Source organism: Oryctolagus cuniculus, chromosome 2, assembly GCF_964237555.1.
Source record: "Oryctolagus cuniculus chromosome 2, mOryCun1.1, whole genome shotgun sequence".
In the NCBI taxonomy this organism is placed as follows: Eukaryota; Metazoa; Chordata; class Mammalia; order Lagomorpha; family Leporidae; genus Oryctolagus; species Oryctolagus cuniculus.
Genome location: NC_091433.1, coordinates 85,677,439 through 85,701,752, shown reverse-complemented (window position 1 = coordinate 85,701,752; position 24,314 = coordinate 85,677,439). Strand labels below are relative to the sequence as shown.

The 24,314-nt window shown below is 43.9% G+C and overlaps 1 protein-coding gene and 1 long non-coding RNA gene across 8 annotated transcripts in view; one reads left to right on the top strand and one right to left on the bottom strand.

The window, feature by feature from the left end:
* The window catches only part of UNC5D (unc-5 netrin receptor D), a 585,082-nt gene that overhangs the window by 90,161 nt on the left and 470,607 nt on the right, over positions 1-24,314 (bottom strand). For 4 of the 7 annotated variants that reach the window (XM_051833981.2, XM_051833985.2, XM_051833998.2 and 1 more), the window contains one exon: positions 6,304-6,336. The exons of the other annotated variants lie outside the window; for them this stretch is intronic. In XM_051833981.2, the coding sequence (XP_051689941.1) occupies positions 6,304-6,336 (33 nt within the window). The remainder of the gene's footprint in view (positions 1-6,303; positions 6,337-24,314) is intronic. 7 annotated transcript variants of the gene reach the window in all.
* LOC103346210 (uncharacterized) lies at positions 16,024-19,490 on the top strand. The gene is made up of 4 exons (XR_007914721.2): positions 16,024-16,150; positions 16,320-16,458; positions 18,543-18,629; positions 18,889-19,490. It is a non-coding gene; the product is annotated as an uncharacterized lncRNA (long non-coding RNA).

Genomic DNA, 24,314 nt, shown 5'->3' with positions numbered 1-24,314 from the left:
CCAAATACCTAATGGTTAAGCTGACTAAGGGAAGCTGATACAGGCGCCAGCACATGGCTCAGTGAGTTAAGCCGCTGCTTGGCATGCCTGCATCCCAAAATAGAGTACCAGTTTGAGCCCAAGCTACTCTGCTTCCACTCATTTCCTGCTAATGCACCTGGGAAGGCAACAGGATATGGCTCAAGTATGGGCCCCTGTCACCTGGTGGGAAACCCAGATGGAGTTCTTGGCTACTGGCTTGGGGCTAGCCAGGACATGGCTGTTGTAGTCACCTAGGGAGTGAGTCACAGATGGAAGATCTCTCTCTCTCTCTCTCTCTCTCTGCAGCTCTGCCTTTCAAATAAAAATATTTTTTTTTTCTAAAATAGAAGCTGGGGCCAGCACTGTGGCATAGCACGAAAGCTGCTGCCTACAGTCCTGTATCCCACATGGGCGTCAGTTCGAGTCCTGGCTGCTCCACTTCCAACACTTCCAATTCAGCTCTGTGCTATGGCCTGGGAAAGCAGTAGAAGATGGCCCAAGTCCTTGGGCCCCTGCACCCATGTGGGAGACCTGGAAGAAGCTCCTGGCTTTGGATCGGCACAGCTCCAGCCATTGCAGCCAACTGGGGAGTGAACCAGCGGATGGAAGACCTCTCTCTCTCTCTCTGTCTCTCCTTCTCTCTCTGTGTAACTCTGACTTTCAAAATAAATAAATCTTTAAAAAAATAAAATAGAAGCTAACTATGATTAAAAGAAGAAAGCTGAGACAACATCATATACATATTAAATGCTTTTGAGTTTCAATCTCAATGGTTTACACAGGATGGTGATATGATTAAAATTTATGTTTTAGGCCTGCGCCGCGGCTCACTAGGCTAATCCTCCGCCTTGCGGCGCCGGCACACCGGGTTCTAGTCCCGGTCGGGGCACCGGATTCTGTCCCAGTTGCCCCTCTTCCAGGCCAGCTCTCTGCTGTGGCCAGGGAAGTGCAGTGGAGGATGGCCCAGGTGCTTGGGCCGCGGCGGCCATTGGAGGGTGAACCAACAGCAAAGGAAGACCTTTCTCTCTGACTCTCTCACTGTCCACTCTGCCTGCCTGTCAAAAAAAAATATGTTTTAGAAAGATCAAGTCAACTGATGCAGGGTAAGACTGGATGCAGAGAAGCAACTGTGGAAATTACCATGGCAATGAAGATGGCCTGCATTTACACTTTCCTTCTGGGACACCATTATCCTTTCCCAGGGTTTTGCTCTCATTGTACTGGCTGTTACTCTTCTTGCTTCTCCGCTGTGACTTCTGACCTCCGCGACATCCAAACGCGATGTCTTCAGGGCTGTCTCACATCTTTCTCTTCTCTACCCAGATTCCTTCTCCGGTGATCTCATCCAACCTCATGGATTTAAATGTCCTCTGGACACTAATAGCTGCAGATTTCTGTCACCAGCCAGGACAGTCCTGTGCCCTCTGGACTCATTCATTCAAGTGCGTACTCAAACTCTCCATTTACCTGTTTAATAAGGATCTCAAATTCTTGATTCTCCTTCCAGGTTTGCTAGCTCAAGTTTCCCCAGACAACTTCCTGCTTCCAGTTGCAAAGCCAAACTGTTGGAATCATTGCTAGTATTTCTCTCGTACTCTATATCCAATCCATTTGCAAATCCTTTCGCCTCTGCCTTCAAAAGAGTCATACTCACAGTAGGACCGATGATTATAATTCCTATATTCCTATCAGGCCCAAACCACAGTCATCTTGAACCTGAATTATTCCATTAGTTGGGTTATAACAGATTGCTATGGCAATAGGTCACTGCAACTGACCTTCCTGCTTCTTTCCCGGTCCTGCATGGGTTTACACATAGTGCAGAAGTCAGAGTTTACTTTTGGAAATACTAGGATTTGGCACTCTGAAGGAAAATCCTCAGTGACTTCCAATCTCCCTGAGAATAGTCTGAAGCCCTTACAATGGCATAATAATGCACTTGGGAGTTTTCTTCCTCACCCTGCTTTCTCTGATCCCAGAAAAGGCCACTGGCCTGACCACGCTGTGCTAGAAACACTGGTCTCCTTGCCGTGCCTTAGATATTTCAAGCAAGCTCCCACCTCCCAGCCTCTGCATCCTGCCAATCCCCCTTTGGCCGGCGCTCCGGAACGTTGCATGTCTCTTCTCCAGTGTCATTTTATTACAGCCATCTTCCCTGCACACCCCACACTGAAAATCAACAGTCCCCTCAACCCTGCCAAAGTCCCTCACCCTCCTTGCTTTCTCTTCACAACACTTCATCCCATGTGCATAGCACTAAGCACTCTACATTTTCCTCTTTGCATCTGTATTTCCATCTCTCCTCATTTAGACTGTGGGGTTTATGGAAGCAGAAATTGCACATATTTTTCTTAGTGATGACTCTTCATGTTCTGGAGCATCTACTAGTAGAAGGTAAGCACTCAATAATTATCTGTTGAGTGAATGAAGGGATGGATTAGAGTGGAAATGGAGAAAAACAGATGAACTGCGGATCTGCTTTAGTGGCAGAATAGTCCAAGTGTGGTGATTCTGGCGGGGGGTGGGGGTGGATTAGCAGGAGAAAAAAGATGAAGAGGATAAAGGGGACTTCGAGGTTGTCCAAGTTTATGTCTAGACAAGTGAACTGACGGTAGACTGTACTGCATAGAGAAGACAGTTAACGAACGGATTAAAGGGTCAGAGAAGGAGGAAATGTTTCAACTTGGTATGTCCCAGAGACAGCTGACTCTGGTCCCAATGATTGGATTCCTAGTCTCACTTCTGGTGGACACAAACCACCATGCGGAAGAGAGCAAGACAGAATGTGCAGCACTGGGTTCAGGGCCAGGGAGGAGCTAGATGCTCTTCGTCCCCATGGTGAACTTGCCAGAGCGGCCCCTCCTCTGAAGCTCACAGCCTTTCTGAAAACCACATCCTCGAAGGCTCCAAGGAGTCTCTTTGTCTGAACACAACCATTTTTCAGTCTGACTCTGGGGGTGCGTGTTTGCCATTCAGAACCCACTATATTTTACAGCACCTCCTGACATTGTTACACAACATTTATTGAAAGCACATTTGATGGTAATGAAGTTTCTATTAACTATGATTAAATCTCATAAAGCACCTGAAGATAATTTAAGATGTGCAGAAGCAGAAAATGAAACATTCGGTTTAGTACATTAGGAAACGTAATTGATTAAATTATCTCATTTACAATAAGTGCTTTCATGAGCTATGCGGTGCACACATTTTCCCCAGTTTGTCATTATGATTTGCCAACAGATATCTTAAGACTTCACTGTCTTTTTACTCCTCTGCCCACCCGCTCACGGAGCACCGAGTGCAAAGCTCTGAGAGATGTGTTCTGCTCGGCAGGCCTTGTGGAGGATCGTGTGTACAGCTATATATAGGAACAGGTTGTTTCTCAATTATCTTCATAATTGACTTTGATTTTGCATCAGTGATGATTCATGTAGTCTTAAACGAAGCCCCTCTTCCTGAACCACCGTAGCCTGGATTTGTATAATGCACTCTTAACCATGCAGCCCACAGAATGCCGACCGCATTCCCCGGGGAGCCTTTTGCAATCACATTGATTCCGTTAAGGTTTTATTTTTAGGGAAATCACAAATTAAAACAGTTTAAGTGATTCCACTGCAGTATCCAGCAATTAAGCATGGTGCTTGGGAGCGAGAACCTCAAGCAAAAACTAATTCAGGAGTCCCTGAGGAACTGGGAATAGCTTCTCTGGGGTTTATGGCTGGAAGTACAGATGTAACCAAATTAGAATGGCACAGGACTCACAAACTAAGCATGAAATTCATTTTAAAAACACACACATGCAATTCTAGGTAACTCTTACGCGGGCCCCCACATGGATACCTGTGGCTGGCTTGTGCCGCCCAGCAGATCTGCACCCTGCGTTAGCAGAACTTTAGCTACCATCAAACGTGCTTTCAGCAGCTACTGTGTGAGGATGTGAGGCAGGCATCTAAGGAGAGAGTCCACCTACCCAGCTGTCACCCTGGGGTCTTGACACGGGCACGGATACATATCCAGCAATCCATCTCTTTCTATTGTCACTCACCATGCACATGCGCACACACACAAGAACACAGCAAACTCAGCCGGGTTCCCCCAGCCTCCGGCTTCCTCTAAGTTCCGAATCCAGCATGCACGGTGTCAGAAGGCACCACCACTGTTCTGATGATTCCTCGATGAGATGACAGCAGGACAAGGAGTTAAGAAAGTCTGTTCTGTTTTATGGAATGCACGGACACGTAAGTAACGGCATCTGTCTGGGTCGACGCTGCCTGGAGCGATATCAGGAACTATGAACAGAATGGCGTGACTGGATCTTTCTCTCGTGGCTCAAGGTAATTATTTCTGTCTGTCCTCACGGAGGCTGAGTTCTCTCACAAATGTTAGCGAATGAAAACTATTAACTTTCCCAAGCTCTCTGAATTTTAATATCTCAGCATTTAAAAGCTCCAAAGTCATTCGTTGGAAATGGGAATGAGAGACAGTGGCAGAGAGAGGCATCCTTCTCAAACCAAACCAGTCAGGCTGCTCTCTCCTTCCCAGATGGAGAAGAGCTGTGCTGCCACCACCTTTAGGTCCTGAGGTTTCCCTAGGAAGCCTCACCTCGGGGCAGAAGAAGGACGTGGGGACCACATTAGCAGGTAGGTTCTCAGGAGCTCCCAGCACCAGGCTGTGGAAATAATTTGCTCCGTTCCAAGCTGGGGGCACCTGAGGCGTCATCACAAAGCCCAGGAAAAATGCATGTTATGAAAGAGCTACACGTTGATGCCAACTGGGGTGCACTAAAGCCGATCCCCTCATATATATATATATATATATATATATTTTTTTTTATTTGACAGAATTAGACAGTGAGAGAGAGAGAGACAGAGACAAAGGTCTTCCTTCCATTGGTTCACTCCCCAAATGGCCACTACGTCTGGCGCTGTGCCGATCCGAAGCCAGGAGCCAGGTGCTTCCTCCCGGTCTCCCATGGGGTGCAGGGCCCAAGCACTTGGGCCGTCCTCCACTGCCCTCCCAGGCCACAGCAGAGAGCTGGACTGGAAGAGGAGCAGCCGGGACTAGAACCCGGCGCCCATATGGGATGCCAGCACCGCAGGCGGAGGATTAACCAAATGAGCCATGGCGCTGGCTCCCATCCCCTCATATTTAACACATTTGAGATTCTGACATTTGCAGTCTTCGGACACTCTGAAGAGGGAGGTTCTCAGCCCAAGGAGACTACAGACAAAACAAAACAAGGTCCCTGGAGCTGGCACTGTGGCACAGTGGGTTAAACCACGCCGGTGATGCCGGCGTTCCATACCCGAGTGCCTCTTGGAGTCCCAGCTGCTCCACTTGCATCCAGCTTCCTGCTGATGTGCTCAGGAAGGCAGAGGATGGCCCAAGTGCTTAGACCCCAGCCACCCACATGGGAGACCCCAAGAGAGTTCCAGAATCCTAGCCTGGGCCTGGCCCAGAACTGGCTGTTGCAGCCACATAGGGAGTGAACGAGCTGATGGAAGATCTCTGTTTCGTACTCTCTAGTACTCTCTCTGTAGCTCTGCCTTTGGTATATATAAATATGTATGCAAAACAACAACAACAAAGATTCCCGAGTTCTAGACTGATCTTCTCCACCCCAAATTCTGATTTTGAACAGGCTGGGAACTGGGGTGTTTTCCAAGGCCTTCAGGTGATTCCAAAGTGCAGTCAAGCCCAAGACCCCAAGCTGCCACTCAGTCCAGCCACACGTCCCCCAAATCCACATAACACATGCAATGGAGACACCACAGAGCCCCTCGGGAAGGAAGCCTGAATGATGTGGGGGAGGGGGGTCGGAGAAGGGGAGCTCAAGCTGGCGCCGGCACCAACACCCTCCATTCCTAATTGTTTTTCAGTGGAACGTCAGGTCCTCTGCACAGCAGCCGTGGACGCCACCGCAGCTAGGACCCTGGGCTGTGTGGAGCCAGGCTTCAGCCCAAAGGCGCTGCTCATGACAAATGTTTATGAGTTGTAATGCTATCAATCTCTTCGGCAACCAGAATCCTAGCTGACATGGCAGAGCAATGGACTTACAGGCAGAAAGAATCGAGAGCAGAGATTTTACTGCGGGGGAGGGAAGAGGTGTGCATATTTCTTTCTGATTTAAACCTCTGATATGTGACTCCAAACTGAACGAGGACCAACCCCGAGAGCCCTTTCACAGGAACTTCAGTTCTGCTTGGTTCCTAAGCAAATACAACAGACAGGCAGCAAATAGGAGAATAAATTATATTCACAAGAGGAAAAATAACTTACTTTGGGGTTTTATTTCATGAAGAGGTTTTTTATCTAAAAGAAAGAAAGAGAAAGAGAAAGTTGCATTTAATAAGTTTACAAGTGGCAGATGTATTTCCTGTATCAGTCTTATCTCCCTGGATAAATGAAACATTTTCTCCATTTTTTTTTTGCAAATATGGATTGTTTTGCCGTGCCTTTTCGCTTCCATTCTAATTTTTTATTTGGCTGTTTTGAAATATTTTTCTACGATGATGACTTCATTTTTTAAAAATGTATTTTCCTCTCCGGTTTCCTGGCATTTTTTCCTCTTGCATTGACTAGATTCTATCAGCAGGATGAGAGCGGTTTGCTTGCAGCCTGTACCTTTTTTATCTACAGTCAGAGGCTTGCTCACGTAAGGGAAGCCATCGCGCTGTAGGCGATGATAGAAAAGTGAATCAGTGAATACATACTTACAGGGATCCTGCAAGGATCTGCAGGAACCTTGGCAGGGATCAAAAAGATCCCAGTTCTGCCTGTGTCCCCATTCTCACTGGCTGTGGGTGCAGGCTTGGGAGCAGCTCAGATGTCTGCCCTAAGAAAGCCCTTTTCACATAGCCATTATGTCTTAAAATGTGTGCCGTTCTCTTTCCAGGGAAGAAATGGCATCACATCGCCACGGCACATATGAGGGCCTGCATCCAAGCTGGTGGGTAAAGACTGAAGACCTCAGCAGCGGCACCAGGTCCGAGCTCAGGAAAGGCATCGATACCAGCTCTCCCCAGCGTCCTCCAGCAACCCTCTCTCCTGCCCCATTTCGAATCTTGCGGGTCATGCTGAGACTTGATGCCTGTGCCTCACCCCTCTAATCCCTACTCTCCCAGCCACTGTCCCACGGCAGGCAGAGATCCTGGAGAGGAGGACCCTGCAGAGGCCAGGCCAAGAGGAGCCAGAAGATCAGCATGGTGTCTGTCCCTCCACCAAGTCCCTTCAAAGGACAAGAATCAAGGCCATCCACTCGCTCATCATTCACCGACTCCCACAGTGGGAGGGGACCTGGAACGGTCACCCATGCAGCTCCTTTCTCTGTCTGCTGAAAGAGGAGCCCCTCGGGGCGAGACTGTCACTTTGGATTTTTAAATGGAATCCAATCTCACACAGTGCACATTAGAAAACTTCATAAATGTTATCTCAGCACCTGCACCCTAACTCCTCCCAGGCAGACAGACCCAGCTATACTTCAAATTTGCCTCTTCCCTAACTCACCCTTGCATTTAATGATTTTAAGAGAAAGGCTTTGTGGTACATAAAGGGGAAGTGTGCTTTAAAAAATATTTGAGACACACACACACACAGAGAGAGAGAGAGAGAGAGAGAGAGAGAGAGAAGTGCTTGCATCTCCTGGTTGCCTCCCCAGATGCCCGTTTGTCAGGGCTAGCCAAAGCCAGGAGCCAGGAACACAACTCAGGTATCCCACTTGTGTAACAGGACCTCAACTACTTGAACCATCACTTCTGCCTTCCAGGGTCTGCACTGTCAGGAAGCTGGCGCTGAGAACCAAACCCACACCAACATGGGACACGGTCTTCCTCACTAGTAGACTAAATGCTGGCCTGGCAGTGTGTTTTAAATGAAGATCTTCAAAAGCTAAGGAAGTAGCTTTTAAACGATGTACATACATCAAATGATTGCAAATGGGCCACTAATTTTTTTTTTTTTAGATAAAAGAGGAAAGTGAGATGGAAGAGGGTAATTTCTGATAAATCCTGCATTATGATGCAAACTGCCCATAAAAAAGCAAGCATTTGTTCATGTTGATGTGCCTGCATTAAGATTTTGAGGGAGTCAGGTTTCTTAAAACAGAACACTTGCATTCTCCTTACTGCACAGATTCAACCCCACTAGTGTTCCCAAAGCAGGTGGTACCCCATGAAGTCCAGATGCTAATGCACTCAAGAATTAGAATAAAATGACTTTGGTGGGTTTAACCCAACTTCAGTTTCTGCTTATTGCACGGTATCTGAAAGCATTTGGCATGGGCACAGTGATGCTGGCAGGCCAAGGCTAAGATGTCTCAAAGTGATGCATGGCTACAACTACAGGAGGAGACGTGCAGAACATCTGTTTAGAACTCTGGCTGAGCTTAACAATATTTTCTTCCCTCTAAACCGCAGGAATGGAGATTATGCTTGGTAGCAAAATGAAACTACATTAAAAACAGGTGAGATATATAACTACTCCCCAGAAAAATAAATCTAATACAGCCAGGCTCTGAACAAACATGGGGTCGTGGAGTTCTACCAGATAATGCTCTGAGGGAAGGAAGAGGCATGGGACTGAAAAGCCCCCGAGCTAAGGTAGCAAGACAGAGAAATGAGGCCAGGGACAAGAGGGCAGGAGTAGGGCAGTCTCCCTGTGACCTAGCTCTTGTGCCATTGTTACGGGCAAGGCATGCCTGTGGAAACGAGTGCACATTCTCACGGCGAGAAGGGAATTTTTATCTCCAGTTTCTGCATTTTGTCTGCAAGACCTCAATGTTCTCCACAGTAAAATGGGACTAAAAATGTCCCTGAAGGTTGGGATGGGGGATTAAGCATGGAGTATGGGGCTAGCAGGTGTCTGGCAGCGACAAATGCAATCAGTGGGAGTCAGGAATGATGACGCCTGTTATGATCCTCACTTTTTTCAGGGTGGAGAAAAAGCTGTCAGTTTTCATTGCTGTAGGGAGCCAAAGCACAACCCCAAGCCCAGAAACCCTAGTGAACCTTGGCAGTCCTGGGGTGGACATTGAACTTTATGTCATGTCTTGGCCTCTGCTGTCAGGAGTTCAAGGCAACTCACAATTTTAGTTTCCTGAAACAGGAAAATAGTCAGTAGAGGCTGAAGGGCCCTTTGGGCTCCCTTGCTTTCGCCCACTGTAAGTCTGCAAACCTGCAAAGTAGCAACCAAAGGCAGTTTACAGAAATCCACTCAAAAAACGATTTTCTGGAGGAAGAGGAGAAATTACACCAAGGGCCCCAGCTCTCTCGGGGGATTTGTCATGCGAAGGTCCAGCCCACCTCACGCATCCATGTGCGTCCTCTCTCAGAAAAGGCGGGAAGCCTCGGTGCTGCAGACAGCACTGGCCCACGGGCATCAGCAATAAAGTTGGGTTCTGCTGCCTTTGTGATGCAACCAGACCTGGACGGCAAGCTGCTACCATTTTCCCAACCGGAGAGGAATGATCTGAGAGGGCCACCCACCGACCTTACCAGCTTTGCAAGAACTGCTCACTCCACACTCCACTCTTCTTCTGCTCCATTTGCATAACCACTCAGGGCATGCAACAACTTGGCCTGGGTCAACCCAATCCTCTCCACTTGAATTTTTACCTCTCTCCAGAGGCTGTGTGCAAAGGACCCCTCAGCCAAAGAATCCATTAGGGCCACGCTCTTAATGTTGGCTGCACATTAGGATCACCTAGGGAGCTTTGTAAACAAATACCCATGCCTGGGCCCCACGCCAAGAGATCCTGATTAATTGGGGCTGTGTTTTTGCCATTACCACCACTTTCTGGCAACAAATGTGGCACTCCGTGTGGTCAACTTCAGTTCATTTCTGCCTCCCCAAGGGGCCCGTGATAGCTGTGGGATACAGATGGGCCCAGAAGGGTCCCTCCTGTCTCCTGCAGGCAAATAACTGTTGCAATTTTGAATCAGTAGCAGCTGAGCTGTAGGTTGGGAAAATCACAGCAGCTTTTCAAAGTCTGACTTATACCTCTCAGAGAGAGGGACCTCCTAAGCACAGGGAAAGTGATCATAATTATAACTCAGTTGCACAATCTTCTGCTATATTTACAAGTTGAAAATTCAAAAGTGGCTTTTCATGTTTTAAATTGTCATTGTTTTTTGAAAATCACTTTTATTATTTACATATTTACTAGGCATTATTTGCATCCCAAATAAAAAAATAATTCCACCACTAAAAGATAACTATAATTAATGTTGTTACGTATACAATGGTCTAGGATTTTCCCTGTGCTTTTATATCATATGTAAATTATACACATATGTGCTTAGACACACAGCTATGTGAAATTTCCAGTAATTTATCAATTTTTATCCAAAGAAACACAGATTTGTCTTTTACATATTGTTCTGCAATATGCTTTTGTCATTTTATTACTGTAATTCAAATACTGCTGAGTGTGTGTGTGTATGTATGTAGAAGAATGTGGGTATCTAGATGATAGAGTGAGAACAATCTACCTTTTATTTTTGGTGGTGATTCAGTCTTTAATTTTTTGGCTTGCATTTATATATTCTAAGCTCCCTAAGCACTCCCATGGCATCCATTGTTCTTAGGAGCTATTTATAACTGCACCCCCACCCACCCATCCACCCACACCCAGCCTTGGCTGGGGAACACATGGCCAGCTGCATGCAAGCCCACATGCTGGGGACCTGATAGGGGAGACCTGAGGAGAGACACAGACATGGACAGATGGGGCCAATCTACCAGCCACAGGGTGGGAGGCCGGCAGGGGGCACGGGGAGCTGTAGGTTGTGCTGATTAGAAATCTGCTCCTATTGGTTTTGAACACATGTGGATATGTGTGGTACCAGATCCGTGTTGTTTTTAAGATCCAGGCATCAAACCACAAAACAGAGCCTAAATTGTAACCAATCTCTTCAGTAGGGTTCTACCTCCTTCATTCAAATACATCATTAGAGTTCATGATTACCACTCTCCTATTTCACTAGACCAGTCATTTCCCATGTTTCTATCCCCAGAGACCATTTTTTTTTTTTTTTATTTCTTACATTGTGGTTTGTCTACTTTGGAACATTTTTCCCTACCCCAAAAAGATAGGTGTTAACTGTTTTAATTTACCTTCTGCATTCTTTGTTCCCTTCAATTACCTACAAGTCGACTCTGAGGCCTGTAGAACAGTCCATCTTTTCTGGACATCCTCTGGCTACTCCCTTCTTTGTGGCACTAATTCTCAGGCAACAGCATGCACGAATCTACCATGATTCCACACGCCTCCAAGGCACGGTCAACTACTCTGCCTACGTTTATATTCTTCCATTATTTCATCCTGTCACACCCAACAGGATTTGGCTTTTGGAGCCCCTCAACGCAAATCTCTGTAGTAGCCCCACAATCACATTAACTCCCAGTCTCATGTCAGAGCTTTGGCCCCTACCACCGCCTCATGCCAGGACCCTCTTCCTCCCAAGCCTGCTTTCTGAGTTTCCTGCGTCCAAGGCACAGACCAATTTCTGATTCCTCCATGAGCTCTCTGGAGAGGATTCCCACTTGTAGAGCTTACTCTCCTGTCTGCATAGTTTCTCTTATTTAAGGTCACTACAGCATAAGGCAGATGTTGTTGTGTTTTTGTATTCAAAAATCACATTAGAAATGTTCACTTGCTCTTTTTTACACTTTTATGGTCACTGTCAGTTATGGGTCCCTAACTTGTGAAATCATACCTGTGATGCTGCAGCCACAGTCGCAGCAAAAAGAAAAAAAAATATAGGGAGAAAAAATAAAATGAAGTGCTGTTGGCTTCATTGAGAACAGGTAGAAAAGAGGTTTGAATTATTGATTATCAATGTACTTCCTTTATTTGTTCCCCCTCTCCCCCAATAGCTAGAAATAATTAAGAGGCTGTGTTATGCTCTCTGATCGCTGTCCAAGGCTGTGGGAAATCCCACGGCCTGGCGGATCAGCCCTGTATCAGCCCTGGAGGATAGTTAGGCAAACATGAGGCCTGCTTTGCATTGGCAACGGCACTGCAATGAACTATGTCAGGCAGACACCGAAGATGACAGGAGGAGATTCTCTTCTCCTCTGGGTATGGGAAGTTCATTCGGGCAGGAGAACATGCAGCAACGCAACTACCAGCTCTTGTATATGCCCTGCAACTGTTCTGGTGATCAGAAACAGAGAAATTCAGAATACAACACAGCTCATCATTAAAGGTCAAGCTCAGGGGTGAGTGTTTGCCCTAGTGGTTAACATGCCCAAATCCCACAGTGGATCCTGACTCCAGTGTCCTGCTGACGTAGACCCTGGGAAGCAGCAGGGACGGTTCAAGTGGTTGAGTCTCCACTATGCACACAGGAGTTCTGGACTGAGTTCCTGGCTTCCATCTTTGGCCCTGGCCATTGTAGGTACTTGGGGGAGTGAGTCAGCAAATGGGAGCTCTTTGTCTCTGTGTTTTCAACAAATAATTACGTAAAATAGAAAAAAGAAAGATCATGCTCAAAAATGATTGGAGGCCTTATTTATCCCACCTATCGCTGGATGAGTTCAGTTCTCACTCGCTGACTCTTGCCACCCACCTACCCTGAGCACGAGCTTCCTAGGCTGTGCAGATACCACAAAATTAATTACCACCTTTAAAATGTAATGTGAGCGTGTCCATGGAGGGCAAGAACAGAGAATATGAAGTTTCTGGAGATTCCTCCAGGGTTTCCCAGATGACTTTGCCTGCTACAGGAATCTTAAAATAAGAGAGGAAGGGGGAGAGAAGATAGGATGGGCAGTGTTGTTATGCTCTTACATCTGCATATATGGAATTTGTTCACCTTATATAAATAAAAAAAATTCAAACATTTTCCCTAGAGAAATCTGGGTGACTACAGGATTCCAGGGTTCAAAGGCAAACACTCTCATCTGAATAGGAATTCATTCAGTTTGAGATGCACACTAGTCAATGAAAAGCAGATCCCCTGACACCTTCTAAGGACTGATCAAGGGGCCAGCTTGGTAATCAGGTGAAATCAGGATGGGACCACAGCAGATAGCTCACATATCACTTGTGATGACCAAGACCTTCCAGAGTTGCCCTTAGCCAAAGCACATGATTAGTCTGCATTTAGAAAACAGTCCTTTCCATTTTTCTTTCAAATGCAAAGTCTCAGACAAATAAATATCTGAACTGACTATACCCACAAGTGGTATTTGCATATTTTATTTCTGAGCAAAATCATTTAGATGTCTAGATTTCATACTATTTTGATTGTCACCTAACAATTGTACATATTTATGAAGGTATAATGTGATGTTTCAGTATATGGAAACATCATATAGTAATCACAACAGAATCACTGGCATTGTATATCACCTAAAACATTTATCCTTTGTCATGGAAAGATCCAAAATCCTCTCCTAAAGCTACTCTGAAATACATAATGCATTATTGTGAATTACAGTTACCCTACTGTGCAATGAAAAACTAGAACTTACTCCTCCTAACTATAACACTGTACCTAAGGACCAATTTTCCCCCATCGCTCTCCTTCCCTACTCTCCTCCAATCCACTGGTAGCCACCATTCCATAGATTATGAAGGGGTCTTCAAAAAGTTCATGGAAAAATGTATAATACTAAAATTCTTTGCATGAACTTAAAACTTTCTCCTGCACAAAAATAAACTGATTTTTAAGTTCCATTTCCCATAAACTTTTTGGAGCCCCATTATATGTATGTAAGGGAATATTATCCAGCCACAAATAGGGCAGGAGTATTGTCATTTGCAACAATGTGGGTGCTCCTGGAAGACATGCATCTGAGAGAAATAAGCCAGGCACACACAGACAAGCACTGCACGATCTCACGTGTGGAGTCTTGCCAGCTCTTCTCCAATGTTCTATCCTTTCCTCTGACTATGTGTGTGCTGGCTTTTGGAGATAGCTCTATGACAAAGCATGTTCTTGGGGTTCTGTAAACACTCAAGCCTGTGTCTTCAAGACTTACCAGAAAATGGTCTCAAAATAATAATATCCAATTATTGCCAACTGTGTTCCAAGGAGAGATGTATACTAACATGATTTTTCTAGCCCATGGATTCCTTCGCTGTGATTCTGTAGCTTCCATTCATACCTTAAAAACTGAGTAATAAACATGGTGCTGCATGTATCTCTTTGATACCTTGTATTCAAATCTTTTGGGTGTATACCTGGTAATGGCATTGCTGGATCATTTGCAAGGTCTATTTCTAGTTATTTTTTTTTTTAAAGAATTCTCCACACTTTTTCAGTGTCTGTACTAACTTACATTCCCACCAACAGTGCACACACAATAGCCAAAATTTGGAACCAACCAAGGTGTTTATCATCAGATGAATGGATGAAGAAAATGTGGGCTCTATACACAATGGAATATTATTCAATCATAAAAAAGAATGGAATTCTACCATTTGCCGAAAAACGGACACAACTGGAAGATGTCATGTTGAGTGAAATAAGCCAGACCTAGAAATACAAATACCATGCATCATCCCTTATGTGGGAGCTAAAATTTAAAAAACAAAAAAGAAAGAAGAAAGAAAGGTCTGTGTGTATCAGTATTGGTGCAAATAGACTTTTGTAAAACTTTATTTTATAACCTTGCCATACCAATGGGTAAAGAAATTATACTACTATAGTTTTAATGATCTGTGATGAAAGTTAACTGCATATGGATGAAACTGTCATTTTTCCATTCAATTATTGTTTATAATAATTGTCTATATTACCACAAAACTATAGTCTTTTTGTTGTTTACTTCTTATTTGGTGAAGTATTAAGCCTTTCTTACTGTAATGTAATTTTAAAATGTTATTTCAAGAACAAACAAACAAAAAAGAAACAAAGGAAGAGAGGGAAAGAGGGTGGGAGAGAGGGAAGGAAATGGAGTAATAATATTGAGTCCAGAAATCAAGGTTGGTTGTTGTCCTGATGAGAAGCAGAAGTGATATTCAAAATATTTTTAAAACATTTAAATACATCCTATCAAATGAAATCCATTTATCAAAGAATTGTCTGTACTCCCACGTTCACTGTAGCATTATTCACAACAGCCAAGATATGGAACCAACCTAATTGTCCATTGTAAAATGAGTGGATAAAAAAATGCCACACAAGAGAAAATTTCAAAAAGTTCATGGAAAATGGAATGGAAAATAATTTTTGGTAATTAAAAAAAATCTGCATAAATTAACAAATTCATTTAAATTGCACATATATAATATATGTATTCAATGCGTCAAATCAAGTTAGTAGTTTTTGCACAATAGATTTTCCATGAAGTTTTGAAAATCCTTCATGTATATATGTGTGTATAGAAATGTGTATTATATATAATATATATAACATAAATAAGCATATAAATAAGCAAATCCTGCCATCTGTAACAACGTGTATGAACCCAAGGACATGATCCTAGGTTAAATAAGACAGATGCAGAAAGCCAAATACTGCACAATCTTAGTTAAAGGTATGTAGGATGGAAAGAGTCACTCTTAGAAACAGAGACTGGAATGGTGTTTGCCATAAGCAGAGGGAAGGAGATGTGAGGAGAAATTGGGCAAAGGGACAAACTTCCACTCCTGTAAAATAAGTTATAGAGATCTTATGTACAACGATGTGACTAAAGGTAATTGTTTATGCTATATCATTTAAATTTATCAAGACGGATAGATCATAAGTTCTCACCACATGCACAGTCAACAAAAAAAAAGCTATGTGAAGTGGCAGATATACCAATTAGCATGGTTGTGCTGAATATTTCACAGGAATGTATTATATGTATATAGATACATTAAATCTCTTTTAACTCTAAGCTATTCTTCAGAAAAGTTAGATACAGAAGTCCTATCCGTCAGTGCCAGCCTTGACCTAGTGTCACGGTGGCTTCCTGTTCCCTTTGGTTTCTGTATCACAGGCAGGCTGGAGTTGGGAATGCATTGATGGTAAGGGTGAATTCTGGGAGCCGTTGTTGTTAGAATGGCTGTTGACCAACTGCTAAGGAAACACCTACTAACTGATAGATACAGGCTATCAGTTTTGTCATTAAAAAGCTTAAACAAGAGTTGTGAATCGAGGATTCTTGCCTTCCAAATTGTTTCTTCAGCTATGTCAGTCCTCATGCTGGCAACAAATTTACCTAAAGTACAGACCAAGCTATTTGTACATAGAAGTTATGCCTCTCTATTCACCTATCCCCAGTGCCTAGGACAGTAAACAGAATGTGGTAGGTACTTAATAAGCATTTATGTACTAAATCAGTGTTGCTACTCTCTGCAGGCAATTTCAATTACAAGCATTACAAAGTGAGGCTCCAAAGATTTCCTACGATCTATGTGAATTCCTGGACATGGTGGCTTCTTCATGAGACTGTGGAATTGAATGCTAAACATGCTGGACTTGCTGAGTGAGTACCTAGGTGAGTTCTGAAACATGTTTTGTTGGGATATGGTGTTTTGTTTCATACCTAAAATTTGTCCCCACACTCTGTATAATCGGTCACTCAATGGGCCAGTGCTGTGACATAAAAGGTTAAGCTGCCACCTGCAGTGCTGGCATACCATATGAGTGCCAGTTATGAGTCCCAGCTGCTCTACTTCTGATCCAGCTCCCTGCTAATGCTCCTGGGAAAACAGTGGAAGACGGTCCAAGTCCTTGGGCCCCTCCCACCCATGTGGGAGACCCAGAAGAAGCTCCTATCTCCTGGCTTCAGTCTGTCTCAGCTCTGGCCATTGAAGACATTTAGGGAGTGAATCAGTGGATGGAAGATCGATCGATCTCCCTCTCTTCTCTCTGAAACACTGCCTTTCAAATAAGTTTTCAAAAATATTTATTTATTTACTTGAAAGGCAGAGTTACAGAAAGGCAGAGGCAGAGAGAGAGATAGAGAAAGATCTTCCATCTGCTGGTTCATTTCCTAAATGGACACAACAGCCAGAGCTGAGCCTATCCAAAGCCAGGAGCCTGGAGCTTCTTCTGGGTCAACTACATGGGTGCAGGGGCCCAAGGAATTGGGCCATCTTCCACTGCTTTCCCAGGCACATTAGCAAGGAGCTGGATAGGAAGTAGAGCAGCTGAGACTTGAACCTGAAGCCATATGGGATGCTGGCACTGCAGACTTTACCTGCTATGCCACAGTGCAGCCCCTCAAATACATATTTTTAAAAATCACTCACATGATTAACTTTAGGTGTGACTGAATTAGAATAAAATTTTCAAAAGTAATTTAAAACATGATCTTAAAGTACTTGACAATGGTATTATTTTCCCACTACATATATCATATATAATAATTATAATAGATAATTTATATATATCTTTGTATATATATATATATGATTTGTACTGTATATATGTAAAAGCTATATTGAAGATATAAAATTATAATAATTTCAAGTTTTAAGCAAGGATGAAATGTGGAGGTCATCTCAGTCAACCTCCTCACTTTATGGACATAAAACCAAGGATCCTCATCTCTGCCCAAGGTCACATACTCATTAACAAAACACCTTAGCTGGGACCTAGGACTTCTGGCTCCTGATTTGGAGCTCTTTTTACTACTCCATTACACCTTTCTAAACTTTCACGGCAATTCTCCATTCTACTGAACACTGAACATTGTCCTGAACCAAACACAAGCAAGCAAGGCCAGGTCTTTTCTCATAATGTGAACATTGTGGAGAAAGAGGGAGGTCGGGGTTCCTGGAATCAAAGATAATGGCTACAGGGGATGTTAACAGCATCTGTGCTTCATGAATCACCTTTCTCAATGATCTTACAGCCATGCATTTAATTTTTAAGGAAAAAAGGTGGGATCAAAACAGTAGTCTCCTCTCTTCTCTATTTTGCTTTGTTCAGCTCACTCCAGAGACCACTTTTTTTTTTTTTTTTTTTTTTTTACTAGATTACTCAGTTTTAAATCACTTCCTTGATTGGGTTCTTGCCATGTCTTTTATAGCCCAACCACTCTATGATCTCAGATTTTAAATCTTTCTCTAGTTCAGAGCCATATTTCTCACCTGGAGTTTTGTACTGTGGACTCCTGATTAATTGCACTGCAAACGTAGAAAGTATAATTCACAGAACTAATGAAACAGAGTTTGCTTTATATGACAGAAAACCTAAACTGTGGAAACTTCCTGACTTAGAAGGGAGCCTGGGTATTAGTACTGATCCTCAAACCCATCAGTCATTAATAGGTATTGAAACAGAACAGCAAGATTGTTAATTCTGGAATCTGAGAATGGGAATATGTTGCAAATAGGCAACAAATAATTATTGCAGAATGGTTAGGGCAACCATGGGATCTGCAAATTGGTACACGGTCTAGTCATTTCTAGGCTGTTTAGTTCTGTTTCCCCAACCCACCCTTGCCAATAAGAAGTTTTTGAATTTGTGCTGACAAATGCTGTGCAGAAATTATTTTCTGTCAAGGTTGTTAGAACATATATATTTCTCATGCATGATGGAAACCCATATATCCCACCCTCCATGTAATTACAGACCCAGCTCAGACTGGCCCTGCTCTGTCAGCAATGGGCAGTGTGGACTCTCTCTCCCAGTGAAGACCACCATGGGCTGAGCAGGCAGGTGAGTGTGCATGGGAGGAGGAGGCACCCAGGTCCTGCGATGGATCTGACTCCAGGCAGGCAGAGGATTCCTAGGCTGAAATGTGCAAGATCCTACAAGCTGCACATTTCAGGGTCAACTATCTCTGCCTGGATCTCACTACATCCACAGAGGCTCAAATCACCATGGACAAGAAACACTGGGGTGGAGGCGCCACTACCTAGGGCATGCTTCATTGTTGGCAGAGATCTAACACAGGTGGGCTGCCTCTTGTCAACAGATACAGCAGAGCCCAAACTGCAAGTCACATCACCTGGGCAGGAGCAGAGGAGGAAGCATTCAGCCATAAATAACTCCTGGAACCAAGGAAACCAGAACCTGATTGTCATGACTCCTGGAGAAGCGAGGGGTCCACTGACCAGAAAGAGCTGGTGGTACAGCCTCCCTGGTGAGAACATGCCTCTCCATGGCTTCCACGTTTTGGCTGGTCCTCTCCTCCGCATAAAACCTGCCCAGACCTCAGATGGGGGAGAGAGTGAAGCCTTGCCTCGTGTCTCCTTGCAAGACAGCTTTCTTTTCTCAAAATCTGGTGATATGGTATTGATGGCCATGTGTACTGGGAAGCAGCTGGCACTTGCTAAATAAAACCACTATCCTGAAGATGTGTTTCTCACCTGTGGCTCATCCAGGTCCCTTTGGTATTCTCCCTTTTCTCTCTCAAGCCACTGCCTTATTATTTTTTGAACTATTGGTTTGGGGTACACTTACAGTATTTTAGAATTGTCGGGGACCTTACAGGTCACCTAGTCTGTCTCCTCCTCAGCACCAAGTCTCAGCTGTTGAGAAGAGAAAGCTGGAAAACTGAAAGCTACTTAGCAAAGGTTTTAGGGAAGGATATTGAAATCTGTGTGTGACAGGAAGCTTAGGAATTCTAGTAAACTGTAAGCGTTCGCTAAACTCTGTTTTTCTACAACTGACATTGTTTTCCAAATGACTGCTTAGAATTGGTTTGTATGAAGAACATAATTTGTGGCTCTTATGGATTTTAATGGCAAGTACTTTTTATTTGATTAGAAACACTCTATTAACCAGATACATTAGGAAATGTTGAGCAAAACATCTAAAGTGTAAAATTGTTGTTACTTTTGAAGAACATGGGAAACATTTTCGTGTGTCATAGAAATCTCTTCATTAGGAGGCGATTTTGCATGCACACGAGCTTACACAGTTATTACAATTTATGTAGATAGCTTACTACCAGTCTTAAGTGCTTTAGATTAGTACATCATCGTGTCTCTGAAATAACCCTTTATCATAGATACTATTAGCATGCTTATTTTATAGATAACCACATTTATGTTTAAGAAATTGTTGCCCTTGTGGTACAACCAGAAAGTGAATTCAAGCAATCTGACCACAGAGCCCTGATTCTCAAACCCCTTGTTTGGCGGGGTGGGGGAACATTTTCTCCACCAAGGGCTATCTGCGTATTTTTAACATCATTCATGGGCCATATAAAACGATCAACTTAAAAACCAGCCTGCTATAACCGTGGATGTACCGAACTTTGAGGCCCACCTGCAGCACCTTGGCAGGGCCAGACAAGGTGATCTCATGGCCCTTACACAGCCCAGGGGTTGGCCGTCCCCCACCCCTGCAGGGGGTGAATGTTCAAGTTCAGTAGACTTCATTCATTCATTTCTCCCAGTTCTGGGTTCATGTCCATTTCTAATCTTTTGAAAAGAGAAACCTTGCCTTTCACCTGAGAATCAGAGAGCCTTGGGAAGCTGTCAGGCCTCTGCTGTGTCTGGCAAACACATCCCAGGCCCACCTGGGCCAACCTCCTGAAGCCTCAGCCTCTGTACCTTTCCCCAGACCTCAGCCCAGGGCCACTACCCTGCCTGTGCTTCAGGAGGGGGCACCTGCAGAATGGTCTTTGCTTTGAAATGGGTTTGCATTGAACCATCTGGTTCAATGACTGAGTTTTCACATCTGTAGGAAATGTCCTTAAGCTTTTTAATGGCATCCTGTCTTCAGCTTGCACTGTCACAGGGCCCTGTTCTCATCTGCTTGCTCGGTTTTCTTGAGTTTTCATAATGTTTCACTTTGGGCTTTGCCCTTTTCCTCTCTCTCTCACTATAATGTGATCTGGAGGCTCCTGCAGCCTGTTTCCCAGCTGCCCAGATTTAGTTAGAGAGCCCTTCCTGTTACAGTGGAGATGTTTTATTTCGATGCCTCTCATAAAATGAACACAGCTAACAAGATGTGCCTTCGATAAACCACCTTCCAGAGAGGATGTTTCTTAGCGACAGCCTGCACTTCCCTCTAATTCTACCAAAAGAACACAAGCAGAAGGAGAAAGCACATATTTAAATGTGCTGCAGGGAGATGGATGGGAACAGGAAACGGGGAAGAAGGCATGGAGGAACGTGATGGCCAGAATGATTCCCTTGGCTTCTATTAGCTGAGAGAGCCGTGATTACCTAGGGTACACTGTCATGACCTCACACATGGAGCACAGATCCACAGTGACACGGAGATGGTGACAAAAGGCAGCTGAAGTGCTTCAGAGCTGGTTGATAAGAAAGGCCACAGATCTTCGCAGCATATGAAATACACATCAAGCACACATCTGGATGGAGCCAATCCTCATTTGGACGAGGGATTATGCTCAGAAACAATCGGTTGTCTTTATCTTTTTATTAGCAAGGCATAAGAACAGAAAGTCTACAGTGGGTGGCAACTTGTTGTACACGAGGTTTATTCTTTCCATGTGACTCCGCTCAGGATATTGAACTTGACTGCAATAATTCTTATCATAAGGCACAAACGTGACAGCTTCAAGCTTTGCAGAAGTTTGTAAAAAGCCTTTATTAAGACACAGGAGTTTAAAAAAAAAAAAAAAAGAAATCTCTTCTGCATTTTCTTACCAAGCACTAGGGCAACTTCAGTCCTGAGCCAGTCCAATCTGTCTCACCAAGCTTTGTGGCACACTGGTCTTCCTATGGGCTCCTATGATGGGGGAGTGTTTATGGGGGCATGAGGGAGAGATGGCTGCTAAGTTGCTTATGACTCCATGTGTGTCCAAATCTACATTCTTACGACTCCTGTGGGTCTGTAATATTAGATCCACATTTGCTGTGCCGCACACAAGATGGCAACTCTAAATTAAACTATTGCTTGCTATTCACAAAGGCAGTTATGGTGTATTTCCAGGAAAATATGTTATGTAACACGAAGCACCTACTATGTCCTATAAACAGAACAGAAATTCAAACCATGGGGGAGAATCAGCAAGTCCCAGAAATCTACACAGCAACCCAAGAATGCATTGTGCTAGTCTGCTACCTTGCTGAGGTCATTTGCATTTTCTTGCTATGTAGTTTCACTCTGCTATCATGAAGCAATTGTGTGGTGCAGCTGGTTCTGAAATAGGAATTTATCTGACAAAAAGTTTAAGAAGGAGTCAAGTTCATTCCCGACTCTGCTCAGAGAAAGGAATACACGAGTTTTGTTTTGGTAAAAGGATATCCATCTGTTCTAATCCTATATGCAAAGTAGGTATTCCATAAAACAAAGGGAAAAAAATAAAAGAGCATTTTGCATGCACATGACTATCTGCAGGTTAAAATTTCTCTTATTGAGTGCCCTAGGAAATACAGCAAAGGGACCCGGGTAATTACTGTAATGGATAACAATGAGGTTCCAATAGGTCCAGGCGAAAATGCTTAACAAAGCAACTATTATTTTCATCTGATTGCCGCATTCTCTTATCAGGTGCTTCCTGTAGGTCATTTAAGTGGATCATTCAACCATCCATGTGTTTAGATTATTAGATGTAGCTTGGGGGTATTTATTTCAATCGGCTATACCGCAGAGATGTCTATCCTGGATGAGGCTTCCAAACTGTCAGTTCAAGATATTCTTATCAATGTGCCCATCAGAAATGAAAACAAACCACCATTTAACTGATATTTCCGCTTCTGAACCGGCAGTGTTGAGCTGACCCCTGGTACATCTTGACAAGAAGGATGGATTAGCTCTCAGGTAGCTCAGCTCTGAAGATTTCCTCTCTGGTTCAGGCCCCTGTGGCATTTCTCTGGCTTGAGTCACTCTGCACATCGAGGCACTAATCCCCTCTAAGGCAGATCCATTTAATCTTTTCAAGCCAGAGTCCTTAGTTTTTTATCTTCTGGAAGACAGACAGAGGGGGCAGGCTCCTCGTACTCCTCGCGATTAAACTAAACACCCCGCCACTTCCACCCTTCTGTTCCTGTCAACGGGGCCCGTGCAGGTTATTTACCTTGGGCTAAGATTCTCAGAGCATAGCAGCAGTCATGCTCAGTGAGTCGAAAAGGCAATGGTCAGAAAACCACAGGTTTCCGCTGCTCAAGCTCAGAAAACATGGAGCTTCAAATTCTTCCTGAAAGTCACGTCTCATAATTATCTCTCTGCACAAACAACTCTCTGGCATAAAGGCGCTGGCTGTTTGGTTTAAACTTGCAATTTGAATCTGTAGACTCACTGCCATTGGCAAAAGGCATCCAATCTCACTCTCACCAGTCTTAGGGCATTTATTTTCTGTTGGGAGCATTTAGGTGTGGCCATCTGTGATCACACAATGCCAAGGTGCTGTGGTCCAGTTACAACTGACCAAGCAACCATCACACCCAAATATTAAAGTGATCAGTCAGAGATGGCAGCTCCATCTCTAGGAGAAACGCAACCCGCAGGGGTAACAAAGGAAATCTAGACGCTTTGCTGAAGGTTAAATAAAATCAAAAACTTGTAGGTCATTCAAAAGCCAACCAATGTCACTGTAAAACCTGCAAGGGAAGGTGCAAAATGAGGAACTGCTTTAGGGTCATGTGTGGCAAAAAGGGAAATAAATAGGATGAAGGGAATTCCCAAATTGTAACATGACCCAGATCCTTCAACAAAGCTACTGCTCCACAAAGTCATTGCCAAATGCTATTTTAATCCAAGCCAGCCTTCATTGGAGTTCTATCCTTAGAGCATAGTTTTTTTTTTTTTTTTCCCCTCAAACCAATAACACTGCAACAGAGAACCAGCAAGAAGCACAGAGTAACTCCTAGAGGGAGGCTATGGGGGGAAAAGCCACTATAATCCAAAAGTTGTACTTTCGAAATTTATATTGATTAAATAAAAGTTAAGAAAAAGAAGCACAGAATAATGTTGGCATCATTTAACAGGATTGCTTACTGCACAAACAGTAAACTGTTATGTGATTCTGTTGACACTGGTAGCCACTTTGTCTAAAAAGACAGCATACATACTCTCGGTAGGTCCTTATAAACACATCCTTTTGCCACTGAAAAGGGGAAAATTCATTTCATTTACCTCTGTGATTTTATGGACTACATCTTTTCCCCTCAAAAAGTTTACTCAATGTAGCACTCTAAGGTCTCCGATCATATTTGAAAGATACCTTAATATGCATGCTGTGAGAGCAAGGGATGTAGAGAACCATGCTGCTGTGGAAAGAGGAATGGCTAGATGGAAAAGAATGAACAGGCTCACATAGCATGTTCAACTCACTGGAGAACTAGCAGACATTTTATCTCGAACACTGAACATATTCCAAACCTCATGCTTCCTAGCTATTCCCACTACAGGAAAATATAAACAGAATACTTATCACACTACTCACGGGCACCTAAAGCCACATATGGCTAATGCCATAGG